Here is a 10,597-nt window from a genome sequence, read left to right as displayed (position 1 = left end):
TCCTGTGCATCTTTGCAGACAAGGCAGCACAAAGAGCCGGCGGGGAAACGCTCGGTCCGTCTTGCCCTCGACAGGTCCGGCGAGGATGTCAGATAATGTGCACTCGGAGCTCTGAGAGGCGTCGGCGATGATGGATGGGATTTTATTGCCCGGCAAGCACATTGAGAGGATGTACATTGCTGGATCGGACGGGCATTGATGAGGAGACAACGCAACCCCCACTCCAAAATGAGTTGCCTTCGTTGTCTCTCACACGCCACCGCATCAACCAGTCGAAAGTGAGCCACGAAGCAGCCTCTAGGGCAGCTCGACGCGGACGCTACCATCAGTAGGGAGGTAGAGAAATTTGCTAGCCCTTGGTGCAACTTCGACCCTGAGGCGCTTCCTGTCCGATTCCAGGATGAGGGCAGGGCCGTCACGCCCACCGTGCTGGCGAGGAGAACGTGACTTGCTTGAGGCGCTGGTTGCGTGCTCAGCAGGCTGAGGCTCATCTCTCTTGTGCTCGCTGCCATGGGGGCCGGCATTTTGGCTACTGTTTGCTAAATTGCTGCTGCCCGTGGGATCGAGGGTTTGCTTGCTGGACCCAGTGCTCTTGGCTGCATCGATGGGGGTCATGGCTGCTGCTGCGGCGCTGACACCAGCAAGCTGTGCTGCATTTGTAGTGCCTGCGTCCTTGATGACAGACGAATTGCCAGCATGAGCAGCGTCTGATTTCCCTTTGAGCGCGGGCTCAATGGGCCTCTGTTGAATCTCGAGAGCCCTGGCCAAGATATCCTCGCGACATCGAGTGATGGCGCTGCGGCTGTTGAAGGCGTCGACTACCTCTGGCGCATGAAGTTCGAGGGGGATGCATGAGGCCAGAGCACGATAGAGGACGATGTAGTCTTGCTGGCTCCACTCGGTGAAAGACGCAGGGCCTTGAAGCGCGGGTTGAGGGGGAGACTTCGAAGGGACCGGAGCACTACTAATGGCAGAAGGGGCAGGTGCCACACGTGAAGCGACTTGGTTGAGGCTCTCAAGGTGAGAGTTTAGGCTGCGAGGACCAGTTGGGGTCTTGTCGGGGAGAGATGCAGCGAGCTTCCAAGCGTTGGCTGTCCTGAGGGAAGCCAGGGCAGGAGGCGTCGCACTGCTTTCGTGCAAAGGGGAGGAGCCGACACGCTGAACATTGGGCAGCGCTTTCTTGGGGCGCAGACGAGGGTCTAGCGACCCTTGCGAGTCAGAGACGGCCATGGTCTTGGTACTGTAGAAGGAGCAAAGAGGCGCTGAGGTGCTGAGGTCGTGAAGTGAGGGTTCAAGAGGTGAGACGCGTGCCAGGACGGAAAGGGAGCAGAGGAGGCAACGATCGGCTTGCTCAAGATGCGAGTGGATTCGTCGCGCCCTGGGTCCTCTTCCGCTTCCTACCTTCCATTCGCAAAGCATCGCCCTTTCTTCAGTCAACTTCTCTTCGCCACCTCGAACTACAGAATCGCCACCGCTCGTGCAGCATCTTTGTCATTGTCATCGACCTCCTTTAAAGGCTTTGCTCCCCTTCTGCGACTCAGCCAGGTCTTGCCTCAATCGCTGTGACCTCTCGGATTCTACCAAAGGCTTCAAGGCGGTGCCATCCGTCTATCGCCACGGAACGAATTGTCAAAATGCCGGACGACAGGCCTGTGCCTCCTAACAGCGGTGAATCCGCTGCCGCTGCCACAGAAAAAGCTTTGGATCCCGCACCCGCGGCCGGCTCCGCCTCTGCTACGAACACTCGCGACTGGACTCGGCACGACTATGCTTACCTCTTGCGTCTGATGGTCCGTCAGCTCGACGTCAATGAGGCCGGCATGAAGATCAGCACAGAGTTTCCCCGCTATGCACACAACTTCGCCATCAACGAGAATCCTCCTCCCAGCCGCGAAGACATCATCATGAGGTGCAAGCTCTTGCAGGATGAGGCAGCTCGATACGCAGTGGCTCTTTCGAAAGTACCGGCCCAGACCTCTCTCTGGCTGCCGTCCGAGGCCATCTCGAGTGAAGAAGCCAACGTGCAGTCAGTGGCTACGGCAGACATCGTCACACAGCAGAAGAATGTGAGCATCAACGAGAGCCGCAAGAAGAGGAAGAAGAGCAAGAGGAGCTCGCGCAGCACCAGCTCGCCAGACAATACGACCCAAGGATCCATTGATGTTCAGATAAAGCGCAAGCGTCTTCGCGTCCGAGGGGCAACGAAGGGTACTCGCGTCAGCTACGTGCCCTCAGATGGTACCATTCATATTGACTTCTGAGCGAGCGAGAGGAGAGTCCGGGCCTGAAAGTAAGCCCTACGTCGCAGTATGAAGCTTCAGCCCTCAATGTCTTGTTCACCTGTTCGAGCCTCTGCTTCTGTCTGTGTAATTTCAGCTAGCCCATCCACTCAACTGGAGCACCAGCGCCATTGACGGCTGTGCGTCACAGATGTTGTGCGCTCTCGTGCTAATGTTTGGACTCAACACTGTACTGTACAGTCATTGCTCGACAGCGATCAGAATCATGATGGAAGATGCTGGGACAGACTGAGGAGATCAAATGGAGATGTCTCGCTTCCTCGCCATGGCAGGGGGGATTCTTGTGAAGGTAGCCCGTTTGACGATACTCGCGCTCATCGTCTGCGCTCGTTGAGCTTTCCAGCGCCTGGCGTACATCAAGGCTTGGCTATCTCACGTCCAGGAAGGATGAAAAGGGTATGAGATTGTATGGTGATACGTTGAGGAGTGATCGACATCGATGCTTGCTGCGGATGCCAATCGTCCTCGTTTTGTCTCCTCACACTTGCTCGCCTTCCCTTCTCCAGCAGGTGGCACATGATGTTGCGAGCCTGCTTCTAGAGCATCAGAAGGAGATGCGGAGCTTGCCTCTGCCGGAGTAGGTGATCGTGTTGGATCCATTCGAGTGTCTTTGCACTCTAAGCCGCTTGCATTCGCCTTGAACCTGAATCTTTGCCTTGCGTTTGCCTTTACCTACATCTACGGAGCCATCCCGATGCTGCTTCTGCTGCTTGTCCGCTTTGTCGTCCCCCTCGTCCTCATCCAGCTCGATAACCTGTGTTGGCCTAGGCTTCATGTCCGCCCGCGGCTCCACCACTGCATCACCGCTCAACGCCTTGCCGTCACTTCCTTCATCCTCGCTGTCGTGATCGTGAATCTCTGCCTCGCTTTCCCCTTCGTCGGAATCCGCGCCATCGCCATCGCCATCCTCATCCTCCTCATCTTCAGCAGAAGAGTCGGTCTCGTCAACGTCGCCCCAGAGCGGACCTTGTCTCGACTCTCTGAACGACTTTTGCTGCCAATAGCGCGTGGGCGGCAGTACAGACAGGTTGTAACTGTCCCGTTCTCGCTGTAGGCGCTTGGCACGCTCTGCGATCTCAATGTGGCTGCGCTGAGGCGTTCTCTCGACACCCCACACTGAGCTGTAATATCGGTACCAGCCTGCGATCTTCATTTGATACTCCTCTACATTGCAGTAACGAATGATCCAGCCGATAATCAGTGCGTCTTCATCCGGCGTCCATGGTGGAGCTGACGAGGAAGAAGACGGCTGTATAGCATCTCGTGATAACGCGCTCGTGGTCAACTTTGAGGTCGATCTGGTGGCCGGCCTGCGGACAGCAGAATCCATGACGCCTTGTTTGCCGCCCTTACTGGACGATGGGGCTCGATTAGCCATCTCCCTCTCTAGGTCGCGACGATGGCAGGCTGATGATGAAGTGTTGGACCGATCATGAAGGATCAAAGCAAGCTAGTGAGTCCAACTCGACGTCTCTCCCGTCTCTCCCACTCAAGCGAGACAAAAGTACAGACCTTCACCTTGATGCCTCGCCACGTGGGGCGGGAAGGAAAGTCGGACTCAGATTTGAGATTTTGGACGAGCGGACCGAGGGAGCAATCGAGCTTCGCATCTTCACCACCGTCATCATCATCATCACGACCAGCATGGCCCCTTCTTCGTCAGCATCAGCGTCGGGATCAAGAGCGTCTTCGAGTAGAGCTACGGGAAAGCGGGTGCAGAAGGGGGCCGATGCCGCAGCGACAACAGGAAAGGGTCAGGAGCAGACGGCCGAGGCTGCGGTTCTGCCGATGGGCAAGTTGCTTGCTTCGACGGGTGAGTGTATGCGCCTGCCTTCTCATGGCGCCCAACCCTTCTTACCACCAATATTGACACCAGACCCGTTCTTGTCCTCATCTCTCAGAAAAGCGCACAAGAGACGCAGCCGTTCGCTCCCTGGCCTCCTTCTTGGCCCAAACGGGAGACCAGCCCATATCTAGACTCGAGATGGCCAAATTGTGGAAAGGGATCTTCTACTGTGAGTCGGCCTGAGCTCAGCCGCATATACTATCACTTAAAGTTGTTGAACTTCTGTTATTTTGGCGCTTGGTCGCTTCGCAGGCTTCTGGATGTCAGACAAACCCCTTGTTCAGCAAGCACTCGCACAGGAGTTGGCCGACCTTGTTCTGACCGTCCCAGGTACATCCCGCGTGCCTGCTCCGGCCGTCGCTGGCTTCGAGGGCTCAGCGGGTGAGATCCCCATGCGTGTACGAGGTGGCTTGGCCATGCTGGAAGGGTTCTGGGATGCCATGGCTCGGGAGTGGAGTGGACTAGACAAGTGGCGGTGAGTCTCCATGTTCCCACCGCACCTCTCTCAAGCTCTTGCTGACCTCTGAGCCCGTCCTTGCTTCTTGCTCTTCAGGATCAACAAGTTCTATCTCCTCCTCCGTCGCTTCATCAACGCAGCTTTCCGCCTCCTGGCGCGTGATGCATGGGACCCCGCCTCTGTGGAGCACTTTGGACGCCTACTGGTCAAGTCGGAAGGCGGAGGGCCATTGTGTGCCAATGACCCGAAGGTGCCGGATAGCTTGACGTACCATTTGACGGATGTATATTTGGAGGAATTGGAAAGAGCACTGGGCAGTGCGAGTGAGGATGAGAAGGAGGATGGGGAGGAAAGCAGCGAGGCGAGCTTCTCCCTCACTGCCCTTCTTCAACCGATGGCGAGGACGGTGGCTACTTGTCATTCGTCTACGGTATACGACAAGATTATGGACAACGTTCTGCAACCTCTGCTGGACGATTGCCTGGTCGCAGCAGCTAGCCAGGACGAAGGCGACGATGACGAAGGAGGGAGAAGCGCCAAGAGACGCAAGACCGACGCTGAGGAGGAAGAGGAGGAGAACGATGTCACCTACCCTCAAATTCTCTCTGCAGCGCGCAAGACAGGCCAATCACCACTCGCGCTGCGCAAGGCTGTGTATCAATTGCTCTTCGAGGCAGCTAGTCGGGCGGACGCGTTGCCGCAGAGGAGAAGAAGGCTGTATGCCCTGTGCCAGAAGGAGAGAGAGAGGCGCGAGGAGGAAGAGGACGAGGAGGATGACGAGTAGATATCTGAGGCACAATTTATTGTCACTCGCTGTACCTCTTTGCGGGTCAATTGAAACCTCGTCACCTGCTTCAAAGGCTTGAGAGGCCTCTCGTCTTCAAGCCTTCGATTAAGCCATGACATTGGAGGGCCTTTACCTTTTCTCGCTTCTTCCTCATCACCGTTCCACGCCGGTCTCAGCCCCTTCGCCACGCTCCTTCGCCTCTACCTGCCGTTCTAGACACAAATCGGACCGTGAAACCATCAGGCCCGATAAAGCTCGTCTCTACTGCCGTACCTCGACCGCCTCCCTGATCAGCTTCACTCAGCCCGTCCAGCTCAATCGGCACGATAGTGAGGGTCGATCTAGTCCCCACCGGCAGGTTGTGAGCGAGTATGCTTCCCTCGCCGGTGACCTCGATTGCGAACGCGGCCTGCTGCTGCGACTTTGCCCTACTGATGTTGACGTGTGTGGGCGAGTAGACGCTAAAGTGGAAACCCCAGGGCGGGTGCTGAATGCGGACGCCGCTGGGCTCGTAGTGGATCGAGGTGTCGAGATTGACCGGGAGCTGCTGTTGAAGGCTATTCGTGCAGTCAGGCCCGCTGGGCATCTGACTCTGCTTGACGCCATTGTGCTCTGCGTCGGTTTCTTGCTCCTCCTCCTCTTCGCTATCATCATTCTCTTCGCTCTCACTGTCTTCCTCACCATCGTCATCATCGTCCTCCTCTCCCTTATACTTCTTTCCCACAGCTCGATCTTTCGTCTTCCCCCTGTTCATGTCCCAGGCCTTGTTCTGAATAGACGATTTGCTCCTAGTCGTGCCCGGAAATGTAGCAACGAAAGCATCGACGAGGGCGGTGGAGTCACCAGGGTGTTTGCGCTGGAGCTGGCGTACCACGGCAGTCTCTTGTTCGGTCCATGCTTGGGGCTGACGACGAGCTGTCTTGGCAGTCGTGAGGGTGGTGAGAGATTGTTTCGAGGCTGAAGCGGATGACTTGGCCAAGCCCGCCTTGAGTGAAGCCTGACGTGGAGGAGGTGGTGCTGTGCTGGGTGTTTGCTTAGAGTAGGCAGCGGGGCGAGGAGCAGCCCGAGATGCTGACGATGACAACGACGATGACGACGATGATGAAGCTCGGGCCGCCATGACGCTCTCTACCACGCCTTCCTGTACAAGGCGAGCGTAGCGATGCTCAATCGCCTTGACGGTGCGAGGGAAGCTCCCTGGTGCGCAGCCCAGCTCGTCTCGCACTGCCGTCCAATGATGACCCCACTTATTGACAGCGCTGATGAGTTTGAAGTCGTCTTGCCGCGTCCAGAGGATAGAGGAACCTACGACTCGAGCCCCAGTTGGAGGGGGACCAGCTAGTGTAGTAGATGGGGTGCTGAGCGACTGTTGATTGATCATTCCCGTAGGAGCATTGATGAAACGCTGATCAAGGACGCCTCGTTCTTGATCTTTGAATGAACCGCCGTCATTGTCGGATGAAGATTGCTTTGTCAACTTTGCTGTTTGCGTACCGTTGTTGAGCGGTTGCGAGACTACAAGCTGCTGGCCGCCTGCTGCTCGCATGGCTTGGCCGCCGCCTTTGCTGTCTTGCGCCAATTCAGCAGATGAGAGAGTCATGGCGGCTGATTGAAGCCGAGCACTCCGAAGCAGCTGAGAGAAGGCTCGAGATTGACGGGACGAAGGTGTTGTGGTGATGTAGAGAAGAGAGAGGGAAAGAAGACGGAAACGCGGTGCGGTTTCTCGCTCAACATCGTTCGACCTTCCACATTCGCGGCTCGCATTTGGTGAGCACTGCACAAGGCCCAGCTTCTCGAGCCAGGGCCCCTTCTGTACTTCTGGCCCAAGCTCTCATCCTGTTCAAGCAGAGTGCTGAAAAGGACGACTGTCTAAGATTGAATGAAGGGGCGACACTCGAGTGTCTGCCCGCCAAAGGAAGGAAAGGAGGAAAGTGGTCGAGGCTGCGCAGCACTAGCTGCTCCCTTTCTCACGAGCTGTAGCTACTGTATCGCAGCGGCTCAACTGACCAGTCGCAAAGGGCGAGTATACAATGGCATCCCTCCTGCCCCTAGTTCCTCGTCTCCTCGCCTATCCGAACATTGGACTGCGGCTTCCATGTCCCTGCTCTCACTCACTCTTCACCTGTCCCCGCCCACACGAACCTCACTGCAAATCCGCAGGGCCCCACAAAGCTCGCTCGTTTCACCACCTCTCCCCCACTGAGCTCATGCGTTTCGCCGTAGTCGAACAGGCTGGGCCGGTGAAGAGTCTCAATTGTAGTCTTAGTGCCCGAAGGTAGATTTGTGGCCTGGATAGACCCGTCCGCAGTCAACACGTTGAACGCAAATGCCGGCGGCTGAGGCCTGAAGGAAGAAATGAGGCCTGCCGGCTGTGCGACCGACGTTCTTGTCACTCTGACAAACGTCTTGCTGTACACGCTCACCGTAAAGCCGCTTGGGCAGTTTTGAATGATGACCTCGTTGGCGCCGTGGGCAATAGCCAGGTCTATGGGTGCGCTAGAGCCAGAGGCGCTCTTTGCGTGCAGGGCTGCTTTGGCGTATCGTCTGGGATTTGCTCGGGTCCGCGCTGCACCTGAACCTTTCGCTCCTCCAGAACTCGCGACGATCTGCTGAGCTTCGACGGGTGTTGATGTCGAGCACTGTGATCGCGTCTGATGAGAAATGGGTAGCTGCGGTGTCTCCTCCTCTGGCAGTGGGGTCAGAGATGAAGCGACTGAACCTTCCTCCATATCGTCCTGCGAGCCGACACTCTCATCAGAGTCCCGCATTTCTCCCTCTTCCATCGACTCCTCCTCAGACCCGGACCCGCTTTGCTCCTCTTCATCCTCTTCCTCTCTCTCAGACTCCTCGTCCGTGCTCTCCCACTCTCTCAGTATCTTGTATGCCTTTCTCTGCACAGCGTAAAAAGAGCGCACAGTTGTGGGAAAGGCGCGCAGAAAGGCCTCATAGGCTTCTGTGTCGCAATGCCGATGTTCGACCAGGATGTTGCCAAGCACTCGTACCTCCTTCGACGACCACGATCGTTTGACTGAAGCGGCAAGCGGCTCAGTACAGACGACGGAGGCGTGCTTGACCTTGTTGAGACGTTCGCTCGCAGCTGCTGCGCCGGAGTCTGCGATCTTGGACGAAAAGAGCCGGGAAAGTGGGATGTCGTCTTCATCTTCTTCCACTTTTGATGGTTGAGGCGGGACTCGCCCTTTCTGTTGAGCTGCTCCTGGCATGCTCGTGGACTGGCTGGTAGAGGAAGTCAGGCTGCGTGGGTGTCCTTCAACTTCTGGCATGGGCTTTCTAGTGGTGTGAGGCGGCCACTCTTGAGCCGTGGTAGCGGGACGAGAGCCGCAATGGCGGTGTCGAGTGTCGAAGGGCGCTCGAATGCCTCGACCACGCACAGATCGAGCGCGATGGTCGTTCTTGGCCATCTCGCAAGGTACTGCAGCAGTGATCGAGGCTCAAAGGGCAGAGGTCTCAAAGCGCCGGCTGATGGTAGGGAAGAAAGAAGCATCGGACGTCGGGCCGAGCATCGTTGAATGATTGGAGGCTGAACGGGGACACACAGGCGCCTTGCCCCGCACTTGCAAGCCGTTCAATGAATTCCGAAAGCCCACTCGCTCGCGGCAGACGGCTACTCGTGAAGTAGGTGTATTCATTTCGTCAAATCTCGGGATCATTCGAGGCGAGTAGTTCAGCTCGAGGTCAAGACGTCGAGAGGAAGTGACGTCCTTCTGCTTTGCCTCTTGTTCTGCGCACTCGCTTCGTCCCTATGCTCTTCAATCCTTCCCCTCGTCACGGCTTGCCTTTCTGAGCCCTCAGCCTCTACGCTCTCGTGACAATAGTAACACAAAGCCCGTCAGGAGCCTCAAATCGGGTCTGGAAAGCCATGGCGCGGTGCTCATTTGTCCCGTTGCCCACCTGGAGCGCCGCAAAGCTGGAAGAAGTACCCACGGGTAGTCTGGTAGCCTGGATGGACCCGTTGTCTGTGATCTTAAGAATGAAGCCCGCAGCCAATGTGGCAGGAGAGGATTGGCACTCTTGCTGCTGACTGACTTCACGAGGAGAGTCTGCGCTCCTGATTTTGAAGCGGTGATGTGAGAAGATGTGGATCTCGATGCCCGGCTGGCAGTTGGCAAAGATGAGCCCGGAAGGCTCGACAATGGTCACATCAACGTCAACAGGCTCGAGGTGGCCTGGCGTCTCTGCTTGCTGCTGGTGATCCTGACTGAGTGGGGCATGCGAAAGTTGCGCCCGCTGCTGGTGAGTTGAATGCTGTGTATCACCTTGCGTGAGGTCAAGCGTGGAGCCAATTGAAGAGATAGGGGCCGTGCTCGTAGGACCTGCTGCGCCAAGGTGGCTTTGCTGTTGGCGAGGCCCAGTTGAGCTTCCCTCGTTGTTCGTATCAGTGGTGACCTGACTTCCACCAGATACCGTCCTCATTGAGCCCGTGGTTGCTCGTGTTCCGCGTGCTGGCCCTTCATGACTACTTTGCAGCCCGGCGAGAAGTAGACGGTACTTGTTACGTACAGCATCAAGAGTTCTCGTAGAGCCTGGAATAGTCTTGCAGTAATCGGCGTAGATGGCCATGGTCTGTTCTTGTAGCGTCTTGTCTGTGTGCTTGAGAGCAATATTGAGCAAAGCCTGCGCCTCTTCACGAGTCCATGGCACCCCCGGCTGAGGAGGTGGAGCGGCTGATGGGCGAGAGGAGGTCTGTCGGTCGAGGGCTGTGCCCTGCTTCTTAGCCAGCAGCCTCTTGTGACGTCTTTGCAAGGAATCCAGAGAGCGTTTTCTGCCGGTTGTCTGGCGGACAAATTCCATTGCGATGCCCAGCCAATCTATTGCAGTCAGTTCGTGCCTGTCTCCCACGAGTGACAAGAGAAGGGCGTCTTCTGAGGTCGTATAGTTTGTGACGCGTGCTCGTCGGCGGCTGCTGAGGGCAAGGTCGAGAGTGAGATTGGCGTTCGAGGGGCCTTGAGTCGGGGTGGCGTGGCTTAGGAGCGCAGCGCTGTTCTCAGAATTTTCGTCCTCATCTATGTGACTGTCGTCGCGCTGGAGGTCGTTGGGGCTCCCACTGACAGTCATAGACGGCTCACGATTGCTGTTTGCGCTACCGTCTGTGAGAAGGCGGGAATGGGGGGTGGTAGGTGGATGCTGATGGAACTGGCTCAGCCCGTGTTGGTGAGCGTGAAGGTTTTGTTGATGAAGTGGGGGAGGGA

The 10,597-nt window shown here is 56.9% G+C and overlaps 7 protein-coding genes across 7 annotated transcripts; 2 read left to right on the top strand and 5 right to left on the bottom strand.

Annotated features, from left to right (window-relative positions):
* Window positions 1-297: 297 nt before the first annotated feature.
* Window positions 298-1,231, bottom strand: BDZ90DRAFT_271646 (hypothetical protein; the record flags this gene model as incomplete). Its single annotated transcript, XM_025508763.1, has 1 exon — window positions 298-1,231. A coding segment is annotated over one exon (934 nt), but the record flags the coding sequence as incomplete, so codon positions are not given.
* A 201-nt stretch (window positions 1,232-1,432) lies between these two features.
* Window positions 1,433-2,552, top strand: BDZ90DRAFT_271644 (hypothetical protein). The gene has a single exon (XM_025508762.1). The coding sequence runs from the start codon at window positions 1,635-1,637 to the stop codon at window positions 2,259-2,261; it is 627 nt and encodes a 208-aa protein (XP_025362394.1). The 5' UTR covers window positions 1,433-1,634; the 3' UTR covers window positions 2,262-2,552.
* BDZ90DRAFT_171770 (hypothetical protein) lies at window positions 2,553-3,816 on the bottom strand. The gene has a single exon (XM_025503699.1). The coding sequence runs from the start codon at window positions 3,676-3,678 to the stop codon at window positions 2,845-2,847; it is 834 nt and encodes a 277-aa protein (XP_025362393.1). The 5' UTR covers window positions 3,679-3,816; the 3' UTR covers window positions 2,553-2,844.
* Window positions 3,817-3,905: 89 nt separating this feature from the next.
* BDZ90DRAFT_171739 (Nop52-domain-containing protein) lies at window positions 3,906-5,475 on the top strand. Its single transcript, XM_025503698.1, has 4 exons — window positions 3,906-4,113; window positions 4,207-4,315; window positions 4,399-4,621; window positions 4,700-5,475. The coding sequence occupies exons 1-4, from the start codon at window positions 4,030-4,032 to the stop codon at window positions 5,385-5,387; spliced, it is 1,104 nt and encodes a 367-aa protein (XP_025362392.1). The 5' UTR covers window positions 3,906-4,029; the 3' UTR covers window positions 5,388-5,475.
* BDZ90DRAFT_232168 (hypothetical protein) lies at window positions 5,275-7,064 on the bottom strand. The gene has a single exon (XM_025506152.1). The coding sequence runs from the start codon at window positions 6,988-6,990 to the stop codon at window positions 5,563-5,565; it is 1,428 nt and encodes a 475-aa protein (XP_025362391.1). The 5' UTR covers window positions 6,991-7,064; the 3' UTR covers window positions 5,275-5,562.
* Window positions 7,065-7,121: 57 nt separating this feature from the next.
* Window positions 7,122-8,889, bottom strand: BDZ90DRAFT_171730 (hypothetical protein). The gene has a single exon (XM_025503697.1). The coding sequence runs from the start codon at window positions 8,807-8,809 to the stop codon at window positions 7,502-7,504; it is 1,308 nt and encodes a 435-aa protein (XP_025362390.1). The 5' UTR covers window positions 8,810-8,889; the 3' UTR covers window positions 7,122-7,501.
* Window positions 8,890-9,087: 198 nt separating this feature from the next.
* BDZ90DRAFT_279547 (hypothetical protein) lies at window positions 9,088-10,463 on the bottom strand (the record flags this gene model as incomplete). The annotated part of the gene is made up of 1 exon (XM_025509191.1): window positions 9,088-10,463. The coding sequence occupies one exon, from the start codon at window positions 10,461-10,463 to the stop codon at window positions 9,204-9,206; it is 1,260 nt and encodes a 419-aa protein (XP_025362389.1). The 3' UTR covers window positions 9,088-9,203.
* Window positions 10,464-10,597: the final 134 nt, after the last annotated feature.

This window comes from Jaminaea rosea (genome assembly GCF_003144245.1).
Source record: "Jaminaea rosea strain MCA 5214 unplaced genomic scaffold BDZ90scaffold_6, whole genome shotgun sequence".
NCBI lineage: Eukaryota > Fungi > Basidiomycota > Exobasidiomycetes > Microstromatales > Jaminaea > Jaminaea rosea.
Note: the sequence above shows the minus strand (reverse complement) of the source record. Positions and strands in the feature narration are given on the sequence as shown.

Coding starts and splice junctions, on each gene's coding strand:
- BDZ90DRAFT_271644 (XM_025508762.1), top strand. CDS start 1,635: ATGCCGGACGACAGGCCTGTGCCTCCTAACAGCGGTGAATCCGCTGCC.
- BDZ90DRAFT_171770 (XM_025503699.1), bottom strand. CDS start 3,678: ATGGCTAATCGAGCCCCATCGTCCAGTAAGGGCGGCAAACAAGGCGTC.
- BDZ90DRAFT_171739 (XM_025503698.1), top strand. CDS start 4,030: ATGCCGCAGCGACAACAGGAAAGGGTCAGGAGCAGACGGCCGAGGCTG. Junction 4,114..4,206: donor CAAGTTGCTTGCTTCGACGG/GTGAGTGTATGC, acceptor CTCTCAGAAAAG/CGCACAAGAGACGCAGCCGT. Junction 4,622..4,699: donor AGTGGACTAGACAAGTGGCG/GTGAGTCTCCAT, acceptor CTTGCTCTTCAG/GATCAACAAGTTCTATCTCC.
- BDZ90DRAFT_232168 (XM_025506152.1), bottom strand. CDS start 6,990: ATGACTCTCTCATCTGCTGAATTGGCGCAAGACAGCAAAGGCGGCGGC.
- BDZ90DRAFT_171730 (XM_025503697.1), bottom strand. CDS start 8,809: ATGGCCAAGAACGACCATCGCGCTCGATCTGTGCGTGGTCGAGGCATT.